At 36.1% G+C, this 25254-nt stretch overlaps 1 protein-coding gene across 3 annotated transcripts in view; it reads right to left on the bottom strand.

Moving 5' to 3' along the window:
• pho (phoenix) overlaps positions 1–22157 on the bottom strand; it is a 71980-nt gene extending 49823 nt beyond the window's left edge. For 2 of the 3 annotated variants that reach the window (XM_067437961.1, XM_067437958.1), the window contains exons 1-4: positions 21686–22157; positions 10284–10596; positions 9987–10084; positions 9791–9845 (exon numbers count right to left, since the gene is read on the bottom strand). In XM_067437961.1, coding sequence (XP_067294062.1) covers positions 9791–9845; positions 9987–10084; positions 10284–10596; positions 21686–21915 — 696 coding nt within the window. In that variant the 5' untranslated portion in view covers positions 21916–22157. Of the gene's footprint in view, positions 1–9790; positions 9846–9986; positions 10085–10283; positions 10597–17742; positions 19531–21685 lie in introns of those variants that run through there. The other variant, XM_067437959.1, reaches the window with a different exon arrangement.
• Between the last annotated feature and the right edge of the window lie 3097 nt (positions 22158–25254).

The raw sequence follows: 25254 nt of genomic DNA, 5'->3' as shown, positions 1-25254 counted from the left end.
CGCTTAAAGAAAATTAAAGCAAATAATCCAACACTGTGGTACAACGAGCACACTCTGGCCCTTAAAACAGCAGCCGAAAAAATGGAGCACAGCTGGAAGAAAACAAAACTGGAGGTTTTTCGCAATTTGTGGAAAGAAAGCATGATGGCATATAGAAACGCCTTAAAAACTGCTAGATCTGCTTATTTCTCAAATCTTTTAGAAGAAAACAAACACAACCCTAAGAATTTATTCGATAAAGTGGCTAAATTAACAAAACATAAAGCTTCAACTTCAGACGTTTGTAAACAACACAGCAGTAATGACTTTATGAACTTCTTTACTAGTAAGATTGAAAATATTAGGAATAAAATTACAACCATGGAGCTGTCTACTACAGTATCACTTCAGACAGAGCATTGTAGTGTCACTGAGGAAAAATGACACTCATTCACTACTATAGGAGGAGAAGAATTGTCTAAACTTGTTAAATCATCAAAATCAACAACATGTATGCTTGACCCTATACTGACTAGGCTATTAAAAGAGATGCTTCCAGAGGTCATAGATCCTCTGCTTATTATTCTTAATTCATCCTTGACATTAGGATATGTACCGAAAACTTTTAAGTTGGCTATAATTAAACCACTTATTAAAAAAACGCAACTTGATCCTAAAGAAACAGTCAATTACAGGCCAATCTCGAATCTACCGTTTCTATCAAAAATACTAGAAAAGGCTATGTCTTCACAATTATGTTCCTTTTTAGAAAGAAATGGTATATGTGAGGATTTTCAGTCAGGATTTAGACCGTATCATAGTACTGAGACTGCTCTAATTAGAGTTACAAATGATTTACTCTTATCATCTGATCGTGGTTGTATCTCTCTATTAGTGTTATTCGATCTTAGCGCTGCATTAGATACTATCGATCACAATATTCTTCTGAATAGAATCGAAAATTATGTTGGCATTAGTGGAACTGCTTTGGCATGGTTTAAATCGTACTTATCTGACCGTTATGAGTGTTTAGCAGTAAATGAAGAGATGTCACACCGATCACAAGTTCAGTATGGAGTACCGCAAGGCTCAGTGTTAGGACCGTTGCTTTTCACCCTGTATATGCTACCACTGGGAGATATCATTAGGAAGCATAGCGTTAGTTTTCATTGTTATGCTGACGATACTCAGCTCTATATTTCCTCATGCCCTGACGAAACCTACAAATTCACAAGATTAACGGAATGCATAGCTGATATAAAAAATTGGATGAATAGTAGTTTCCTGCAACTTAATTCAGATAAAACTGAATTTTAAATTATTTGACAGAAAAGCTCCACAAGTAGCAACCGAGAATACTGTCTTAGACTTGATGACTGCTCTGTCAAGCCCTCGTCGTCAGTGAGGAACCTGGGTGTGCTCTTTGATACCAATTTTTCATTTGAAAGTTTCTAGCATCTGTAAAACCGCATTCTACCATCTTAAAAATATATCTAAATTAAGACAGATGCTTTCAATGCAAAATGCTGAATAGTTAGTACATGCGTTCATGAGCTCAAGGCTAGATTATTGTAATGCTCTACTGGGTGGTTGCCCTGCTCGCTTAATAAAAAAACTCCTGTTAGTCCAAAATGCAGCAGCTAGAGCTCTTACTAGAACCAGGAAGTATGATCATATTAGTCCAGTTCTGGCTGGCTCCCTATTAAACATTGCATTCATTTTAAAATCTTGCTTATTACTTACAAAGCACTAAATGGTTTAGCTCCCCAGTACTTAAGCGAGCTCTTAACACATTATACTCCATCACGTCTATTGCGGTCTCAAAACTCTGGCCAGTTGATAATACCTAGAATATCTAAATCAACTGCAGGCGGTCGATCCTTTTCCTATTTAGCACCTAAACTCTGGAATAGTCTTCCTAGCATTGTTCGGGAAGCAGACACACTCTCTTTACTATGGCATACAAATAGAACATTTTTAACTTTCATTATTCAAATCAATTGCTGATTGTTAGGCTGCATTAACTAGGTCAGCCGGAACCGGGAACACTTCCCATAACACCTGATGTACTCGTTACATCATAAAAAGAGTGGCATCTACGCTAATGTAAGTCTCTCTGTTTATACCCCGAGGTTTATCCCGGATCTGGGCCCTGTCCGGATCGGATGGTGGACCTGCCTGGACATGACCAACGCATCCTGGAGTGTCTGCTAATCTGTTAATTGGTGTCTCCTCCGAATTTGCTTCACCGGCACGTCATACTCAAAAAACCTGTCTCAGGCGCAATAATTCCGATCTTTCATGTATTAATACTCTTGTGTAATCGACGCACCATCCTAAATTAACCAGTCTCTTCCGGGATACCCTGAAATTTTGAATATTCCGATCTAATAAGATTTCTGACCTGTAAGGTTGCCAGTATAATAATCATACACGGTGTGTTAATAGGCCAGAGGAGAACTGGCACCCCGACTGAGTCTGGTTTCTCCCAAGGTTTATTTTTCTCCATCATGCTCTGATGGAGTTTTGGTTCCTTGCCACTGTCGCCTTTGGCTTGTTAACTAATTATACAAATAAAAGTTATGAATTAGGTTTTATTTAATTCTATAAACTATAATACTGATATGCCAACATTGTCGCTATATGATAAATTAAAATAAGCTGATAACATCACTGTTTTCTCCAGTACGACTGTACAGCCAAATCTAATTTTGTTGCAATATTATCCTGTTTGACATTGTGAAGCTGCTTTGACACAATCGTGATTGTAAAAGCGCTACATAAATAAAGTTGATTGATTGATTGATTGATTGATTGATTGATTGATTGATTGATTGATTGATTATGAACCTGAGGAACTCAAAAATGTATTTTATAATTATTATAAATCTCTGTATAATCATTCAGAACATGTAGATCGAACAGAAATTGAGGATTACTTAGCTGAATTAGATCTCCCCTCCATAGGAACTACTCAAAATGGATCATTAAACACACCAATTACCAAAAGAGCTGGATAAGGCTATCAGTAGATTGAAAAGCAATAAAAGTCCAGGGAACAATCCTAACAAATGGTACAAAGTTTATAAAGAAGACCTTGCCCCTCTATTGTTGGAATCTTTCAATCGAACACTCAAAAATGCAAAATGCTCGCCATCATGGAAAGAGGCCATGATAACAGTCATACCAAAGGAAGGTAAAAATAAAGTTATGCGAGTCGTATCCTCCAATCTCTGTTTTGAATGTTGATTATAAATTATTTATATCTATAAATCACCAAAAGATTAGAAACCTTCCTCCCAGACCTGACAGATAAAAGGTCGCCAAACGCAAGATAACATCCAGCGCACATTACATATAATTAATGAAGTCAATAAGCAGAGCACTCCTACAGCCTTAGTAAGTCTTGACGCAGAAAAGTCAGCTGGAGCATTCTTTTTGCGGTTCTGAAAGTAATGGGTTTCGATAAAACTATCATTAAATGTATACAGGCCCTGTACGATAAACCAGTGGCTAGAATTAAAATAAATGGTGACTTAATAGACAGATTCGAGCTCTTCAGAGGCACAATGCAGGGATGCTCTCTGAGCCCTTCCCTATTAGTTATAAAGATGAACATAAAATAGGTCTCTTTGCAGATGATATCATATTAATTAGTAAGCCGGATAATACGTTTCCTAAACTTTTAACGTTACTAAAAGATTTGGGAGGGAAATCTGGGTAAAGGTTAAGCATTTCAAAGACCCAAGTCCTTTGTATAAAATATAGACCAGCTGACTCAATTAGACTAGCATATAAATTAAAATCAGATTCAGAAAAAATATAATATTTAGGGGTTAATCTGTTATTATATGAGGCTAATTATAGTAAGATTAATGAAGCTATACAAAAAGATCTGACAAAATGGGCAACACTAGTAATGGATCTAAGTTCAAAGATAGATGTGATAAAAATGAATGCATTGCCCAGATTATTGTACATATTCATTTCACTAGCATATGGCTTAGCATATGGCTTTGTATCAGTAGAAACCCTGGAGTATATTCAAATGATTGTGCTTACCCCCCTCATATCCCCCTGGGATTTATGCATTTTATTTCTGGAAAAATTCCTCCTATGATGCAAATTGACGATATTTGCATCATAGGAGGAATGTTTGCCCAAAGGCTAAAGACTACAGCCAGCAGAGGGAGCCATTTCCGCATGTTTTGAACAAGGGGGTAATCTAGCACTCGGAAAGCATTCCACCCATAGGGGCGGCCATTGCTAACCAAGCCATCACCTGCTGTTAGCATCCCATTGACTCCCATTCCTTTTTGAGTCACTTTGACAGTGAATAACTTTACATCTGAGGCGTTTAAAGACTCCATTTGTCCATTGTTTATTTCTAAAGAAACACGACAATGCATAAAAGGCTCCATTACCTTTTATCTTACACTATCGCCCCGTAGAAGCTGTTTTTGTAAAAATAGGCTAACGATTGCGTCATAACCAAAGCGACTCTGTCGCACAGTTGAGAAATTACCGTATAGACACTCAGAAGCAATCTTTAACTGTCTATGAGGCAGTTGGGGGGACGTGGAAACAAAGTCTGATAAAGTCAAAGGAGAAGAATGGGGAGAAGCCGATAGTGAACCAAAAGCAACAGGAGAAAATATTTAAACAACATGATTCAGATTTCACTTTCCACAACTACTAGAAGACCTACAGCTGTCAGACAGGTTGCTCACGTCACATCTACGTCGTCAAGCTCAGTCTGAGCCTGCGCAGTTCACTCAGCCATCAGGAAGTGAGTGCCTCTGATTGGCCTCATTTTCGGCCGTTGAAGTCAATGGGATAGCTCTGTCCATTTCTTTTACTGTCTATGGTTTTGATTTATCTCCCTCCTGCAATCAGTGCTCAGTGCTGTTATACTCGCGCAGTGACTCACTCATTATATTGAACACACACGTTTAGTTTTTAACTGTAGTGTCTTCTCCAACTCAGTCACAGTAATCAAGTTGGTGGCTTTGGGAATGGCCTTACAGGGCAGCGAAGCATTCTGGGAATTATAGTCTTTCATTCCCATGAGACAAAAATACATTTTCTGTCTTTTCTCAGTCTAGAAGGCACCAAATTCAAAAATAAATTCACATTTCTACTACATTGATGACCCAGTTTAAATACAGATGCATCTTCCCAGCGCTGAAGTACCCCTTTAACTATGGAGCATGCCAACCACAAACAAGACTGGTTGAGAAAACCACAACCCAACTGATAGAACCTAATCCTATAGTAGATTGATTGCACTCTCCAAAATTCAGAAGTGGTCAGATGGATAGCACATTTACAAGATGGACTGATTAGGGAATCACTGTAGTGTGTACATTAACCGATGGGGCAGTGAATTAAAGGGTTAGTTCACCCAAAAATGAAATTTATGTCATTAATGACTCACCCTAATGTCGTTCCTCACCTATAAGACCTCCGTTCATCATCGGAACACAGTTTTAAGATATTTTATATTTTAGTCCCAGAGCATATGCAGTCTATGCCCACTTTACTGTCCATGTCCAGAAAGCTAATAAAAACATCATCAAAGTAGTCCATATATGACATCAGTTGGTTGATTAGAATCTGTTGAAGCACCGAAAATACATTTTGGTCCAAAAATATCAAAAAACTATGACTTTATTCAGCATTGCTGAAATCACGTGACATTGGCGACCCGATTTTGGTCTAAAAAAATGGCTCTTCCGTGTTCCTCCAAAAAGATTCAAACGGTTCATGAATCAGTGAAGCGATCAATGATTCGGGTCGCCAATGTCACATGATTTCAGCAGTTTGAAGTGATCCAAACTGCTGAAATCACGTGACGTGAAAATTTTGGGTTACAAAATACCAAATGATCCACAGACTCTGTATTGAGGCTTGTTAATTAAAGGTGTTATTAGAGGGGAAGACATTGTCCTATTCAAAGTGATGCTGATAACAAGTAAGAAAGTTATAACGAGAAATTGGTTGAAAAGTGAACCTTTGAGACTGGAGCAATATTATGGAGGAAATCTTTGCAATGGAAAAAATGACTCATGACCTGAGATTGGAAGCACATAAATGTAAACTTTGATGGTGGAAATGGTAAATGGTAAATGGACTGCATTTATATAGCGCTTTAATCCAAAGCACTTTACATTTTTGCCTCACATTCACCCATTCACACACCGACAGCGATGTCAGCCATGTAAGGCGCCATCCAGCTCGTCGGGAGCAGCTGGGGTTAGGTGTCTTGCTCAAGGACACTTCGACACTTGGTCAGGTGGAACCGGGGATCGAACCACCAACCTTCTGGTTTGTAGACAACCTACATGAACCACTGAGCCACTGCCGCCCCTTGAAAATGGATCTGTTATGTAATTCACTCAAATGTACAAAACAAAATGGTAGATTTGTATTGCTACCAGTTTTTTTTTCCTTGTTTGTTTTCATTGTGAAAAGTAATTTAAAAAAAAGACTACTTTAAATAAATGCACAGGCTAGACCAGTAAATCAATGTGAGAAAAAAAGTTTTTGATTGATCTTGATCTCTGAGTTAAGCATGTTCATGTCTTCTTTATAGTAGCCTGCAGGTAAATGGTCAGACCCCCAAACTGGCCACAGGCGCAGCACATAGCACATCAATTCTGTAGACATTATAATACAGTAGTCATCATTAACGAAGCACTAGCTTATCGTGACTTCATGTTTGCAGCCCCTCAACTAAAGTGGTGACATGGTCCTTTGAAACAATGATGAACGTGTTATTAAAGGGATCCCCTGGTGTTGAGACTTGTATGGCTTAATATAACATAAATTATGTCTCTTACTGAATTATGTAGTAGAAAACCCATGAAAGATCTACGTTATTTTAAAAATCGATTTTATATTTGGACCATGGGCGGCACCATTTTGTTTGCGTTCTAGGTTGATGACGTAGATTGGTTGAACTCCTCAATCAGCTGGCGTTACCCGTAGCTATTTTTACCACAACGCAACTCGAAAATTGTTTCAGAGTTAAACAAAACCAATGAATTCCTTTGTAATTGTACTTAAAACACACTCAAACATACATGTGCACACAAACTCACCTACACAAGTCACAAACAGATCGGCGGGCGCGCACATGACAGGCTCTGTTTCAATCGAGATGTTGGGCTGCTCAGTCTCCACGACAGGGGCTGAATCTGAAATCGACCCTATACCCTTAAATAGGGCATTATTTGAAGGGACGGCCATTTGTAGTGTTGTCCGACACCATAGTGGACATGTTCAAGTGCAGTCATTCAGTCTCACGTTCCACCGCAATAACGAGTGTAAAGCCAATTTACAAACAGCTGTCCGACTTCACGCACTCAAACATACGTGTGCACACAAACTCTCTCTCTCACACAGACTCACACACACCCCAACAGATCGGCGCGAACACACACACACCCCAACAGATCGGCGCGAACACACACACACCCCAACAGATCGGCGCGAACACACACACACACCCCAACAGATCGGCGCGAACACACACACACACACGCACGCACTGCGTGCGCACATACCCTCAATCTATTCCCTGTGTTGATATCCTACATAGACTGTTAGTAGATTAACTGTAATGCCTAATGTGACCAGCAGAGGGAAATATCTAGGTAGGACGATGGGATAAAGTAACGTGAGGAAGAGAGGCAGGATGTTTTGGTGATGATGCATGCGATTGAGACAGAGCAGTCAGGTGTGTGTGTGCGCGCCCGCCGATCTGTTTGTGACTTGTGTAGGTGAGTTTGTGTGCACATGTATGTTTGAGTGTGTTTTAAGTACAATTACAAAGCAATTAATTGGTTTTGTTTAACTCTGAAACAATTTTCGAGTTGCATTGTGGTAAAAATAGCTACGGGTAACGCCAGCTGATTGAGGAGTTCAACCAATCTACGTCATCAACCTAGAACGCAAACAAAATGGCGCCGCCCATGGTCCAAATATAAAATCGATTTTTTAAATAACGTAGATCTTTCATGGGTTTTCTACCACATAATTCAGTAAGAGACATAATTTATGTTATATTAAGCCATACAAGTCTCAACACCATGGGATCCCTTTAATGATTGCATTGTGAAATTACATAAATATGTACATGAAAGTTCAAGCCTTTACACACAGTTATCGTAAGCTTTTTCATAGTTTAATGTGAGGTACAGATGAATATTAAAGTCGATAAATTCAAGTTCACAAACTCTTCCCTCCCTCTGCTGCGGCTGTCAGTCGTTTTTAAACTGTCGCTTTGACAGTCAACACGATGATGATTCAATATTCCTATTATTATACTTAAATAGCTTCTAGAAAAGGCTTAAACTATTGCATAGATAGGCTATAGGAAACTTGTGAGAAACCGGAAGGAGTATCTTTGACACAAAAATACTCCATCAAACGTCCAACTTATTTTTTTGAAACCTTGTCCATGTTTAGGATGCGAATCCAAGTCTTTAACAGTGTAAAAAAGCTCAGTATGCATGAAACAGCATTTTAGCATTTGAGGGGCCACAAACGAAGTCATGAGAAGCTAATGCTTAGTTAATGATCCCTATTGTATTATAATGTCAATAGAATTCATGTGCTATGTGCTGAGCCTGTGGCCAGTTTTGGGGTCTGACCATTTACCTGCAGGCTACTATAAAGAAGACATGAACACGCTTAACTAAAAGTCTGAGATCATGATTAATGAAAAACTTTAGTTAATCACATTAGTTGATATACTGGTCTAAGCCTGTGCATGCATAAGGTACACTCTAAATAATGCTGGGTTAAAAACAACAAGTTGGGTTGAAAATGGACAAACACAGAAATTGTCAAACAACCCAATTTCTGGGTTTATCCATTTTCAACCCAATAAGCTGATTTATGACCGTTTGAATCGTTATTTGAGGTTTGAAAACAAACACGGAAGAGAAGACAATGCTGAATAAGGTCTTAGTTTTTGGACCAAATTGTATTTTCGATGCTTCAAGAGATTCTAACTAACTGGTGATGTCACATATGGACAACTCTGATGATGTTTTTATTCGCTTTCTGGACACGGACGTTATAGTGTGCCTACACTTAGATACGCTGTCGGACTAAATGAATTAATACATGAGTTAATGATAATTCATGTACCCTTACCGTAAAGTGTTTTCTTTATAATAATAAATAAATAAAAAATAAATAACCCCAAACTTTTGAACAGTAGTGTTGCAAAAGCTTTCTATTTGAGATAAATGCTGTTGTTTTTTAATTTATTCATCAAAGAATACTGAAGGTTTTTAAAAGATTTCTGAAAGATCATGTGATACTGAAAATTCAGCTTTGCAAACACAGGAAGAAATTGCATTTTAAAATATATTAAAATAGAGAAGAGTTATTTAAATTGTAAATATTTCACAATATTACCGATATGGTGTGAATAGAATATGAATAGAAAGTTCAAAAGAACAGCATGCATTTATAACAAAATTCTTTTATAACATTATAAATGTCTCTACTGATATTTTTGGTCAATTTAATGCGTCTCTGCTGAACAAAAGTATTATTTTAATAAAATAAAATAAAAACTGGCCCCAATGTTTTGAAAGGTATTGTATATTAGTGAGCTACATTTCTTTTAGCAATAAGTTCCAATTTAACGAATTACCTAAAATAGAAATTAAATATTTGTCAAATACAAATGCATGTAAATTTTACAGGATTATTTTTGAGAGGATATCAAAACAAAAATATGTATTAAGCTAAAGCATATTTTGTACCATTAAAGTCTGCAGTAATTACATACCACTTTTGTGACTTCATGATCACTGCTGTGGTCATCCTCAGAGTTTTCACTTAGCCTGAAACAAAGTTGTTGATTTTTTTATTAAAACTATTATATTTATTTTATAATCATATTTATATTTAGTTTATTAATTACTATAACATTTACATTTAATAGATTTACTAGATCTATTAGATTTACATTTACTAGAACTTACTCAGATTCCAGCATATATGGACTGATTGCTCTTCCTGTTTTCACATAGCCCTCATTGAGTTTCTTTATGCATTTGAGGAACCCTCCAATTTCTGAGTTCTAAAAAAGAAATACAACAAATAATAAACATGCATGATTTAATAACGTAATGACAATGTTAAAATTATAAATAAAACAGTGACAGTAAAGTTCTAACTTTTCTTTTATGTTATTTTTTTCTTGAAACCAGATGCATTTGATTAGACAAAATGTAATTCTAAATGACATAAGACACGAATAAACAAATAAATAATGGCACCTCTAGAATCTGGTGTTTCTTCAAGGGTAGGTGCCGCCGTCTGTGCGTTTTCATCAAAAAGGGAAAAGTCGCTTTTTGAGGAGGAACATAATCAATCCTTTTTCCTCTGTTTGGGGACAGAGCATGCTGATCTTCACTTCCCTCTTCATATTCAGAGTCTTCATTCTCTGGAAGTCTGCTGGTGACCCCATCTCTTTCATCACTAGTATCATCAGAGATAGACTCTGGTCTCTTAAATGATCTAGTAGGTCGCCTTGCAGTTCGGACTGCTTTAGTCACAGACTGTGTTACAAACAGGCTTTCACCAGAGTCACTGTAGAGGGGAATGCAGAGAAGCGATGCAGTGCATGAGAAAACATTATCAAGTGAAACATTTTGGTAAAATTAAATGTTTTGTGTTTTTTGGCACTAAAACTTCACTTTAAAGCATTATTAGATTCATTTACGAAGATTATTTGGGTAACAAAACATCAACTTAATTTATGATTGAAACTAACAAATCTTTTCTCAGTTGATTAATCAAATGAATGAACTATTTCAAAATGTTGCTTTTACATTTCGCTTTGAAACCAGGTGTGGTGCTGAGGTGGGCATGATGTAATCTGTGTGCAGCTGAACATCGTGTAACACCGACATAACCCCACCTCACACCAGCTAAAAAAAATCCACTCGCTCAACTCTACTGAAGTTAATGTTGAAAACGCTGCACAATGGTATTGCTTTTTGCAATGTAAATTGTACACAATGGTAATTGATGTAATTAGCCTTTTGCTTAACTATGTTACCAAACAGCTAATAATGTGTAAATGTTACACAAACAATGTTCCCGTCTGCAATCTATCCATCTAATCCCGTCTGCAATCTATCCAAATAATCAATGTCTAGAAAGGTAATAAAAACATCATCAAAGTAGTCCATAAGTAGTCCATTCTCTTCCGCGTTTGTTTTCAAATCTGACATGTGATCCAAACTGCTGAAATCACTTGACATTGGCAATCCGAATCACTGATCGATTCACTGATTCATGGCCATTTGAATCTTTATTTGATGTTTGAAAACAAATGCGGAAGAGAAGACTGATACTGAATAAAGTCGTAGTTTTTGTTATTTTTGGACCAAAATGTATTTTTGATGCTTCAAGAGATTCCAATTAACCAACTGATGTCACAAACGGACTACTTTGATAATGTTTTTATTACCTTTCTGGACATGGACAGTAAAGTGTGCATAGACCTCATATGCTCTGGGAGTAAAATATAAAATATCTTAAACTGTGTTCCGAAGATTAACGGGTCTTACGGGTGTGGAACAACATTAGGGTAAGTCATTAATGACATCAATTTCATTTTTGGGTGAACTAACCCTTTAATTCTACGTGGCATTGATTCAACAAGGTGTTGAACGCATTCTTTAGAAATGTTGGCCCATATTGATATTATAGCATCTCATAATTGCTGGAGATTTGTGGGATGCACGCCCAGGCCATGAAGCACCCGTTTCACCACATCCCAAAGATGCTCTATTGGGTTGAGATCTGGTGACTGTGGGGGTCATTTTAGTATAGTGAACTCATTGTCACGTTCAATAGTTTATAATGATTTGAGCTGTCAGATGGTGCATTATCCTGCTGGAAGAAGCCAGCAGAGGATGGGTACATGGTGGTCATAAAGGGATGGACATGGTCAGAAACAAAGCTCAGTTAGGCCGATGCCCAGGCAAACGATGCCCAATTGGCACTAAGGGGCCTAAAGTGTGCCAAGAAAACATTCCCCACACCATTACACCACCACCAGCAGCCTGCAGTATTAACAGGCATGATGGATCCATGGTCTCATTCTGTTTATGCCAAATTCTGACTCTACCATCTGAATGTCTCAACAGAAATGGAGACTCTTCAGACCAGGCAACATTTTTCCAGTCTTCACCTGTCCAATTTTGGTGAGCTCATGCAAATTGTAGCCTTTTTTTTTTCTATTTGTAGTGGAGATGAGTGGTACCCGGTGGGGTCTTCTGCTGTTGTAGCCCATCCGCCTCAAGGTTGTGCGTGTTGTGGCTTCACAAATGCTTTGCTGCATACTTCGGTTGTAACGAGTGGTTATTTCAGTTAAAGCTGCTCTTCTATCAGCTTGAATCAGTCAGCCCATTCTCCACTGACCTCTAGCATCAACAAGACATTTTCGCCCACAGGACTGCCGCATTGATGTTTTTCCCTTTTCACACCATTTTTTGTAAACCCTAGAAATAGCTGCGCGTGAAAATCCCAGTAACTGAGCAGATTGTGAAATACTCAGACCAGCCCATCTGGCACCATCAACCATGCCATGCTCATTTTCAAAATTGCTTAAAATCACCTTTTTCCCATTCTGACATTCAGTTTGGAGTTCAGGAGATTGTCTTGATCAGGACCACACCCCTAAATAGGTAATTTATGTGAGTATATTGGGGCTGGGGGATATGTGACATTTTTGGGGGGGATAATCGCCTTCAAAAATATCTGATAATATAATCTACTAAGCATTGACCCCGCCCACTCGCGCCATTGCTCATGTCGTGTCAAAATTTTCCAGGGATAAAATGGAGGACAATGGCTTAATATTAGGGTTACACGATTTATCGAAATCGAACCGCAATCGCGATTTGTGTGATGTGCGATTATGAAAGCTTAAAGGCTGCGATTTTAATTAAATAAATAAATGCCCAGTGTGTTAGCGAAGAGCGGCTCTGGGATCAGGGGCTGGATTCACGAAAGATTTCTTAAGATAAATTCTAAGAAGTTGTTAAGTGCAATTCTTGAAAAATTCTTAAGCAGTTCTCAAATATTTTCTTAAGAACATGTTCGGGTACCAAAGATCGGCCGTTAGATCTACACAAGACCAATCATATCTCAGAGACATCCGAGCCCGCGGACAGATGTCAGAAGAACCAACTATCCATTTTAATTTTGTTTGTTTGTCCAAAAATAATAATAATAATAATAATAATAATTATTATTATTATTATTGTTTGTGTACTGTGCTTACTTAACTGAGACTTCTTACAGCTCTTACAGGTTGTTGGCCTTGTTTGTTTCATTGCTTCTATTGCTCTCCATTTTTTTGTAAGTCGCTTTGGATAAAAGCGTCTGCTAAATGATTAAATGTAAATGTAAGAATTGGCCGAGGAAAGGCTGCTCTCAGCAGGTTAATGAGCGCTGAACATCCGCTGACCGCCTGGATCTCACAACTCTGAAAACGCCACATAAAATTGTCAAATAGGCGCTCTCTTTATAAATAAACCACAGATTTAATCTTCAGACAAGTTCATTCTCGCCTGAAAAAGTCTTAAAACTACTGTTTGTGACACAATAACAGTATTTTTAAATTATGTGGAGTTTCTCGTCCACTATTGTCTTGCCGATTGGAGCGAGCTTTGCTGGTTTTATATTCGTCTATATGGTACTATTAGTTATAAATATTAGAGGTCGACCGATTAATCAGATTTGCTGATTAATCGGCACCGATAGCTGATTGGTGGAGCAATCGGTTATCAGCAAAAATCAATACCGATAGTTTTTCCGGTTTGCGTCCGTTGCGGGAGTGGCTGAGAAGGCTGCTGTCATTACACAGTAGCCTACGAGAGCTCTGAGAAGGGTCTGCTGGCATTCTATAGCGCGAGAGCGGCCTCTAGAGGCCAAATGAAAAACTATCACTGTTTACATTAACACGTGAGGTCAGTGGACAGGTGAGGCTGCGCACTTCACAGCACACGCTGCACAGAGCGCGCTGACACATCTGATGCGCGTATAAAACACCAACAGAGAAACGGTATGAATACAGAACACTTCAGTACATGTTGCCAAATCATTATAAAGTAATTGATTTGTTGACTAGATGCTTTAGCAGGGGAAGAACAGCAGTATATGTACTTTGTCGTCGAAGGCTGACAGGACGCTAATATTAGCAGCAACGGTTACCTCAAGCATTTAAAACGATGTAACTGAGAAGCTTTTTTTTGATGTGAGAAACTGTATCATGTATCCGACAGAAATATAAATGCATTAGATGTCAATACATGTTATTTTGATAAGAAAACCGTTGTGTTCTAAAAAAAGCTAACTGTTTGGATTTATATGAAATGATAACACTTAATATAATACAATAATATTCAATTTGTAACATTAAGTAAGGTTAATAAATGCTGTAGAAGTATTATTCATTGTTAGTTTTATCTGTTAACCGTTTTTATGCACTATGAACTAACATGAATGATTAAGGTAGAATTGTATTGCTCGAATATTAATACATGCTGTAAAATGTACATTACATAATGCATTTAGTTCATGTAAGCTAGCTAAATAAATACATCATTGTTAACAAATGGGATTTGCAGTCTGTTACCTGACATTTACATACATGTTTCTATTATAGATAAAGATTTATATTATAGGTTATAGATAAAGAAACATTTATTTGTAATAATTTAATGTTTTAGTTATTTTCTGTAGAATTTTTTTTCTGTTAGAACTCATTTTTATATTTTCATATTTGCATATGAAATTTAACACATTTTCACGGTTCAGTACTTTTTAAAATTTCTTGTAATAAATTTCAGCACTGCTTTTTTACCTGTTATTTTATGTATTATTATTATATTTTAATCTAGTATCTTTTTAAAAACTATCGGTTGATTAATCGGTTATCGGCAAGCCAGGTCCAACCTAGCTATCGGTATCAGTAAAATCCACTATCGGTTGACCTCTAATAAATATTATCTTTAGCTAGTTACTGTTTTGTTGTAATGCTTAATATTTGAAACAACCTAATAAATTTGTTAAACATCATCCATTTGGGTATTTAAGATAGGTTGGAGGTTATCCTAATTTTAGAAGTTATATACAATGATTTTTATAGAGATATATATCGTATATCTCTATCATAACTTTGATAGAGATATATATCGTATATCGAGATATAGCAAAATATATCGAGATATATTTTTTGCTCCATATCGCCCAGCCCTATTGGTAGGTCAAATAGATTCATATTTTCAAAAAAAAAAAAGTTTTTTTTTTCCTCCCCCTCGGCAGTATAGCGCAATACATACATTTGCATTTGCCAAATCTTCCTTCAGGGTTTCCGTAGCACGCTCCCTGCGGCCGAGGGCAGCGCATGCATACACAAACAACATAGCAGAAACAGCTGGCGAAAAAGAGCAGCTCCTTCCAAAAAAATGCTCTTCGACTTCAGTCGTGTGGAGTTGCAACAAGTGCCCCATCGGAGAGGGTCTTTAGTGTGGGTGGTGGTATTCTCACCTGTAACCGAGGCATAGCTGTCAACTCTCCCATTTTTCCGGGTTTCTCGCGTATTTTAGCTCTTTTCCTGCCGTCTTCCCGCTTTAGTATTTTCCTGTGAAATATTCCGTATTTTTACACTCTGATTGTTTAAACAGAACACGCAACTATCTATGTCTGTGAAGTTGCTTGCACTTGTTGCTAGACCAACGCATCTGGTGATAGTGCATGTGAATATTTAAAAAAAAGACTATTTAGGCTACGAATCCTGAGTGTCCTGGGTGTGTGTGTGAATGAATGGTGTGACCCGCAGCAGTTTACCTCAAACACATAGGCCTACATAGAATTGCGCGTGACATTCACCATCTCATACGAGGACATAAACGTATGTCCGTCATATCATCTCCAAAGCCGCTCTGAGAGTCACTTCACGTACATTTTACCGTTTAATTTGAGAAAAACCACCATCATGTCATAAACACAAAGAAACTCAAAAGTATTCATGGCAACCCGTCAAAATAAAAGTTCGATTTTACTTGAGAAATATTTCACTGTTGTTCAAATACTAATACACTAATGTTATAATTATTATTTTAGTTACCTTAGGATTTTTTGTTGTTTATTAGCTCAATTCCTATTACGGTATAAATCATTTGGATGTTTAACAATCTTTGTTGCACACTGCACAGTGACTTTTCAGTTAGATAAAGGGTTTGCCTTTTAAATTTTATGTTGAGGCACTTTAATTAAATATAATAAATAATATATAATATATATATATATATATATATATATATATATATATATATATATATATATATATATATATATATATATATATATATATATATATATATATATATATATATATATATATATATATATAAATCCCAGCCCTAGCCAGGAGTTATGAATATGATGATCGGCCTCGGTACATTTTGGTTGTAATAAGAGTCATTTGCTCCCATTCATAAAAAAAAAAACCTCATCTGTGGTCGTCATGAAGACTTGCGACAAAACAACATCACTCAGGGCTTTTAGTTCAAATGTGTGCAGATGTGGAGAAATATTGATAGATTCTTGTTTAAGTCAAATTTCTACACAGAGAATTATTATTTATTCACTCTTTACCCAAAATCTGCAAATGTGCTGTTTTCAGTTCATACTGGCAGCCGGAGGGAGCTGGCAAGCTGTGCTAGTGCACATTCAGTCCATATATAGAACACATGAAGAACAGACAAACCATGTGACTTTCCAGGGACATAAACAAAGCTGCCAGAGATAGCTATAAGATGCAGATAGACACGTTTGAAGACAATAAACACACTATCGCGACAATATATGGTTGGTCTGTGTTCTTTATGCCATGTTGGGTGTTTTCACAATAGATTATATTTTTTGACATAGCTCTTATCATTGTGTAATTTCTGTCAGTTTTTCTTTACCCAAATTCACTAAGGTTATCTAAAACACTCGACTAATGAAGTGATATGAAGTAAGTTTGGAATAAAACATGATTTTAATCTTATAAATGTTTGTTTTGCTGGTGTGCTAAGCTAACATGCTAGCTTGCCCTAAGATGCACCTGCCACTGAGCAAATACCTTATTTTTATGAAAATGTTTGAAATGTTAAACTACTGAAATGTTTATTTGCAAGAAAGGCATTTGACAGTCTCTCAGAGAAGGTGAAGTGAGACGTTTGATAAAATAAATGAAGTTTGAATAGAACAGTTTGAATGAGAATCTTTAGTAAATATAATCCAGACAAAGGAATAATAATTAGAGCCATAACCAGGTCACAGAGGTGTAAATGTGTGTTGGGGAGACGAACTGAATGGGGCAATTTGCACCTCTAAAACAATAGAGGCAGGCAATAAACTGAATAAAATCTCAGAAGACAAAATAAAATTCATAAAATACTGAGTTGTAGACTTATCTTCTTCAGATTTGAAATATAACATGGTCAGACTTGTGGCTTCAGCATTTCTACATTGCTAAAAGGCCAACTTCAATTTTATTTTCATAAAGATATTTCATACAAATACATTTCTAATAGACCCCTTAACAGGTGACGTCACAGGAAAATTCACAGTTCGCAGTGCGCATGTCGGGGTCAGAAAGTTCATTCCATCATATTGAATTGTATGTTAACCAGAGAATTTCTAGTCAAGAAAAAAATGCCTACTTACATCGTGAACTGTGAAAATCACACCAGTTGTGGAGTCAAGTTTTTCAGGATTTCCACAGGATCTCATCCGTTAAAGAACATCGACGACATTTGTGGCTGCAAGCTATAACGGGCTGGGGTGTGTTAATGATGTCACGCAGGTGGTGGAGTAATAACTGCTTTTAATGAATTAGCTTGAGATCGAATTCATGCTAGATTTTTCTGCTATAAATTATAGACATGGCATCTGAGGACTAATTCTCTTTTTTTTTCTCTGTTATTTTGCTTTATTTCCAGATTCGTTTAAGCTCGTTCTTAATGTATGCACATGCGCTCTTCAAAAAAGGTGCATTGACAAACTAAAAAGACATAAATGACATTAGTATGTATTCAAAATAAAATATGATCGTACTGAATGTCAGCTTGCTTTATTTTGCTCAAGATTAGATTAAGTCCACACGTCATGCAAATAAGGCAATCTGCTGCAGAGTCGAGAGCTATCGTTGTAAGTTGCATCCACACACATTTGCGATTATGTTTATGGATGTTCATTCGAACAAGGATTTCGGGAAACAGACTCGTTGTTGATAACAATGAAACTAATAATGCTTTTGGCTAACGATGGTTTTGTATATTCATTTAGCCTAATCATGCACAAACAATATAAATTGGTATGCTTATTGTCATTGTCTGTGTTTTATATGTGCCTTATAAATACTTGCCCTTTGTAGTGAACCTAAGTTGGTCCATTACCTGACTTAAGCCAAGGTAAAAAAATGATTTCATAGATGTGATTTCCTGCATTATGGTGCGTTTTAGGCCATATCCCTTTCCTATACCAATAAAGACCTCAAACCAGTTAACAATAGTCTAATAAAAAGGCTATATTCATTTAACTGCCATAGAAATCAACAGTTTCACAGATAATGATAATGAATAAGTTGCATGTTTTTTATGCTCTGTATCCAGACAGAAAAAGTGCCGTTTACTAAACGATTGATTGGGTCAGACAAAATTACAGAAATCACTGAATTATTTACCGTGGCTATGGAGTAGGGGTAAGACGCATGGTATTAATTTTGACACATATCGCGTGCGTTCGAATCTGCCTTTTGCCAAACTCGCTCTACTCGCTTTCCCCATCACATATCAGATCGGAAAGGTATTTATTTTCAATTAAAAAAATAGAAAATATTAGAAATTGGGAAATAAAGCGTTTAACATGTGTTTAATAATACGTTTCTTAATAAGTTTCTCGTTAAGGGGTAGTCGATGTACGCGTCATTCATTGATGATATAAAACTCCTGACGAGTTTTCTTGTGCGCATCCGTTTTTAGCGTGCCGTTACTATCGTGCAGTCTGACATTAATGCCAACTGAGATCTTACAGTCTGACATGGTTTACAGCAGGGATCATGTTCGTACAGTCTGACAAGGGACATTCGCAAAGGATTTTGAAAAATCGCACAGGTTCATGAAGTTAAACAAACCAGCGCTGTCAATACATTTGATTAGATAAACAGCTGTACTATACATAACAGGTATTTGCAGCATGTTTTTGGTTAACAGTACAGCATAGTGTTCTTTGATTATTATGTCTCACACATTTACAGTATTAATTTATTATGGAGAGTTAATGTTTTTCTTGTATTTAGCCCTAAAGTATTCCTTACTAATGGGTCACACTCATAGGTGGTCAAATGTGACCATACACCTTTAACTATTTTTCAATTAAATAAATTATCCATTTAAAGTATTTTTCTTCTGTGCATTAGTAAGTTCTCAAAGTGAAAGCAAACTAATATAGCTCTTGTCTGTGTGTTAATGTTACACAAACAACAATACAAACGGGGAAAACGGCACTTACACATAGAACACTGTTTGTATTTTTATGTTGTCATTTGTTTATAATTCATGTATTCATACTCTTGTGTAATCGACGCCCCATCCCATTATTTATTTCCAAATAAATCTGTCTCTTCCGTGATACCCTGAAATTTTGAATATTACAATCTAATATGATTTCTGACCTGTAAGGTTGCCAGAATAATAATCTTACACGGTGTGTTAATAGGCCAGAGGAGAACTGGCACCCCGACTGAGTCTGGTTTCTCCCAAGGTTTATTTTTCTCCATCACACCCTGATAGAGTTTTGGTTCCTTGCCACTGTCGCCTTTGGCTTGGCCTGCTCAGTTGGGGACACTAAAAATATGATTAAAGTTATTCAACTTATTATACAAATAAAATGTATGAATTAGGTCTTATTTAATTCTATAAACTTAAATACTGATCTGCCAACATTGTTGCTATATGATAAATTAAAATAAGCTGATAACATCACTGTTTTCTCCAGTACGACTGTACAGCCAAATCTAATTTTGTCGCAATATTATCCTGTTTGACACTGTGAAGCTGCTTTGACACAATCGTGATTGTGAAAGCGCTATATAAATAAAGTTGATTGATTGATTGATTGATAAGTATATGTTTTGTTACTGACCATTTGCTTGATTAGTCTACTTAATTACTTCAAAACGTTGTACTTCTATTAAGCTGTGGTTCACTTCTAAGATTTTGGTCATTTTTCCAACCCTAAGCTATCGTGTTATTAAAGATAGCACACCACTGGACCAGACATTTATTGCCATGTGTGACTATTGTGCATCTAACATAATAATATGGTTAATGTGGCATCCTAATTATTTAAAAAAAATTAAAAATTTCTTAAATTTATGGAAGTGACCACCACAAAATAAAGTAATAAATAATTTTGATCTTTAAAAAAATAAAAATGTATCTAGTCAAATCCTGATGGGATTGAGCTATGAATAAGTGCAATTTAATTTGCTTTTCAAATAATTTAGTGATATTGCATTTCCTTTGTATGTTTTTGTATTGCGTGATATAGGTCTTAAATTGAATTCACAAGGGTCTTAAAAAGTCTTAAATTTGACTTGGTGAAACCTGCAGATACGCTGTTCTAATATTTTTTTTTAATTATGTAGCTATATAACACTTAGTGTAGTAAATAAGGTTGAAAAAGAGAATTCCAATGCAAAAAGGCAAATTAGAGTAATTTTGTGGCTGGAAAAATATATATTTTTTATTTGTAATGGCATTACCTATTAGGTTTCAGTATGGCTCTTTAATTATACATGTATCTGGTCTAATTGCTCAAAGAAGTATTGCAGATCATAACTGCTTATTTTATGCAACAGAATACATATTCAGACACGATCAAACATTAGATTTCTTTAAAGCTGCGGTCCGTAACTTTTTTGTTTAGTCTTGCAGAAGAACATTACAGCCGGAGCTACCCTCTCGTTTTATGTCTATGGTGAGTCACACAGGACTGTGCTCCTCCGCAGCGGCTCCTACCAGACCGGTCTGAAATAGTCCCAATATAAACACTTATTATAAGCGTACCATAATGATTCAGGGTAAAACTAAAACACGGTTTGGAAAATGTACAACATGAATCCATTCTCATTATATAATTTTTGTAAATCTTGAAAACAAAAAAGTTACACACAGCTCTTAAATGAACTCCATTTTCTTTTTAAAAAGATGTTTACATATTTGCCATCCAATTTTTAAACATGTTCATTTTCATATATTGTCCGAGGGTGAAAGCCGTTGCCTGCCTTTTATTTAAAAAAAATAAAGTAAGTGAATTGTAAAGTATTTCTCTTTGTTTGAATAACTACTTAACCCTACCTTGCACATTAATACTGGAAAAAGAGCCCATGCCTTTAGTGTAAAAACACATTAAGTAATTTTAAGGTGCGATTTTGAATAATGACCATTCATGCATGAAAGGGTTATGGCATGAAATCTTAAATTATTTTCACAGGAAAAAAAGTTTAAATATTTAATTTTGATCACCAAAGATGAGTTTTAAGGGATAGAAATTATTGACTGCAAGGGGACTTTAAAAGTCTACTTTCCATTTTAAAAAAATGTACCTGTCCGAAGATCTGTGGACTGAAGCATCTCTTCTCCTCTCTAAGGTGCTGGTGAACTGCTCAAAGCAAGCATTGATAGAACTCACAACATCAGGCGGAGGACTTTCAAGGTACAGCTCTGAGCGCGGATCCAATTCGATCAGATCACTAACGTGGGCCACAACCGGAACGATCTGTTGCGTGTTCGGCGTCTCAATTTGCGTTCTGACGTCTTCGCTATTTAGAGCCATGGTTGTAATACATATATAATACTATATGACATGAGAATTGTCATGTATTCGTAGACTTGCGTGGTATTGATTATCACCGATTTGTAGCACGTCTGACGGGCGCTTATGAACCACGGGCTGTTTCTGAACACAAAAGTATTGGTCAAAAAAGAAACTTAATCATGCACCAAAAAAACGTTAGCGTCTATGCCAAACTTATCCGCATGTGTTTATATATAGCGGGCACCGTGCACTTCCGAGCAGGAAATACATTAGCGGAAGTGTTTGAAGCGCATGCGCACACCATGAACAGCGAAAAATAGGCATAATAAAACCAAAACGCTTTTTGCAAAGAAATGGCTAATGTTGTATTAAAATTGTAATGTAACAATTATGATTAGCAAGTCATAATAATACCATTACATATAAGGTCACTTTAAAATGTCATAATGTTTTTTTATAGAGAGGTAATTAGGCTATTAATAATAATGTATTATGTATGCAAAAGAGAGATGACATGTTTATACTACACAAGTTTGTAAGAATACACAATACAAAAGATGCATCAATAATATGTTCAATGTCATCGGAAAATAAAGGCAAGAAAGAATAAAGTAAAAGAGAAGAAAGATAATAGAACAAGAACATTAGAAAATGAGGGTAAGATATTTATACATCAGTTAGGGTATGCAGATTAAAGTCATTACATATAGAGGTCATTTTACTTGCTTTCTTATTTAAAGAGGATGATATTGTGTTAAGATATATGTTAAATTCGTTCAAAAAGACACAAAAAATTGGCTTGTTGTTAGCGAATTTACATTTGTATATAGAATTTACAAAGAATAAACATTAAATTTATAGCAAAGAAAGCGTTGTTTTTACTAGGGTCACAGCCATAATGACCAAAAATAATGTCTTTAAAAGTTATGGCTATGCCTTTCTGGATATTATCATTAATAAAGGCCTCAATATTTTTCCAAAGTTGTTTGACATAGTAGCATGACCAAAATAAATGATAAACAGTTTCTATATGGACTTGACAAAATGAACATCTTATATCAATATCTGTTTTAAATTTCTTCATGAAATGTTTAACGGGGTAAAAAAAAATATTATTTTGAAAGACACTTCTTTTACTTTATTGGTCAGAAAGTATTTTTGTTGCAAGGACCAAATCTTTTTCCAATTTAAATTTATAAATAAATTATTCCAATAAGAGATTGAGGGAGACACAGAGATGATATTTTCAAGAAAAAGGGATCTAACTTTATAATTTCTATCCCTCTTTCTAGAAAAACATATTGTACCTATAGGGGTTTCTGTTGGTTGAGGAACAGTGTAGCGACTGGGCTAAATATAATAATAAATTTAATCAGCTCAATAGGGAATTATGGGGATTAATATTTAACTATTTATTATTAATCATAACTGGTTATGATCAAACAATAAATCTTCAAATCACCCAATAGGACATACCTAACCTAGGTATTTAAGCAATATAAATTTGGTTAACAACAATGGATTGCAATTAAAGAATATATATATTAAATCATTACAGAATAACCTTTAAAGAATTAATTCAAAACTCATCTGATCCGTTCTTTTAACGAACAATCAGTACATTCTCTTATCAACTCTCAAAGCTTTTATTCTTTCTACCAAATCTCTGGGAAGGTTACTCCTCTGGCCACAAAGAGTAAACTTTCCGAGCTATTGGGATATTAGTTAAAGTATTTAAAGATACTCATGAGAGTTGTAGCTAGATCTGAACATTAAAGTGACTTATGTCTTGTGAGCAGTAACAATGACAATTAAACATGGATACAATGGTTTTAATAATTAATACTACGAATACATATGACTATATAAAGAATACATACAGAATAACGACAGGTAACGAAATAGAAAAGGAGAAAGAAGAAAAAGGAATGGTTCAGAATGGCATTTCACAAACATTACTACAGAGAGCCAGCAAAGAACAATATCACCTTAAACAGGGTTACTAGTCTTCAACGCATCTAAATTTCGATGGAATTTATACTTGCATGGGTTACTTTGTGTTGAGTATAAAAGAATGCGTGTGAGTCCTCTCAGAGTGTTCTGTGAGCTGGAGCGCTCTCTCTCTCAGTTCTTCCAAATAATCGGGTCTTCGATCAGCAGGAAGTTTGAAGGTAGTTTGAAAGTGAATGCCAAAAGGAGAGGAAGGTTTCCTTCGAAGTTGTGGAAGTTCCTTGACCGTTGAGATGGTGCTCAGTGGCTGTCCGCCTTTGTCCAAGGACTGAGTAGCGGAGCGCGCTGACTTCAAGCGAAACAACCAATGGGGCTGCCCCTCCTAGCCAAGGCCGAAGCCTCATGGCAGGGTGAGCACGCTTCAGAGGACGGGACGAAGAGAGACGAAAGAAATGTTTCCACTTGTCTTTTAAGACAATTAATCCACCCTTGGGTTAGTTTACCCAATCCAGAGGGTGAATTCTGAGCGGGAAAAATTATCTTTGTCTCTGTTTACGACCTACTTTGCATGTTTTATAAGGTGTCGTAAAGGGTGTCGATTTTATACAGTTTTACTCCCAAGTTTGCTAAATGTATTAATGATACATTTCATAATCCTATTCTGTACATCGTTGATTTAGACAAAGAGAGAGGAATGTTTAAATATCAAACACATTATGACTGGGAGATATTAAAGCATAGGTACATTCTTACACAGGAATACAAGCATTTCAAATGAACTTACATTGTTTATACATCATGACTATGTTGGTATGACATAGGGAGCATACATACACACAAGGATACCTCATATACAGTCTGGAATAGTCTTAATTAAAACTTCATAAGGAAAGTGTGTGTGTGTGTGTAGTGGGAAGATTCTCGGGCGTCTCTCTGTCTGAGAGAATGTGAGGGGGGAACAGGGTTCAAGTCATGTGACCAGATAACAATCTGATTGAAGTTGTCACAGTTTTCCAAAGATGCTGCCTGTCTCATTTCAGCTAGGTCACAAAACTGTCTAAGGTGTCAACTTCCCCAGACTCGTCGGCATCCGGCCCCTAATTTATATGTGGCTAAAAGCTATCCACCATAAACATCAGAATTGACTCATCTTTGATCCTAGTGAAGACTCCAGACACTACAATAGTAATATTAAGAGTAGAATGAGATATATATATATATATATATATATATATATATATATATATATATATATATATATATATATATATATATATATATATATATATATATATATATATACACTCTAAAAAATGCTGGGTTAAAAACAACCCAAGTTGGGTTGAAAATGCACCGACCCAACAATTGGGTTGTTTAACCCAATGGTTGAGTTGTTCTTACCCAGCA

This window comes from Pseudorasbora parva, chromosome 3 (genome assembly GCF_024679245.1).
Source record: "Pseudorasbora parva isolate DD20220531a chromosome 3, ASM2467924v1, whole genome shotgun sequence".
In the NCBI taxonomy this organism is placed as follows: domain Eukaryota; kingdom Metazoa; phylum Chordata; class Actinopteri; order Cypriniformes; family Gobionidae; genus Pseudorasbora; species Pseudorasbora parva.
Note: the sequence above shows the minus strand (reverse complement) of the source record. Positions and strands in the feature narration are given on the sequence as shown.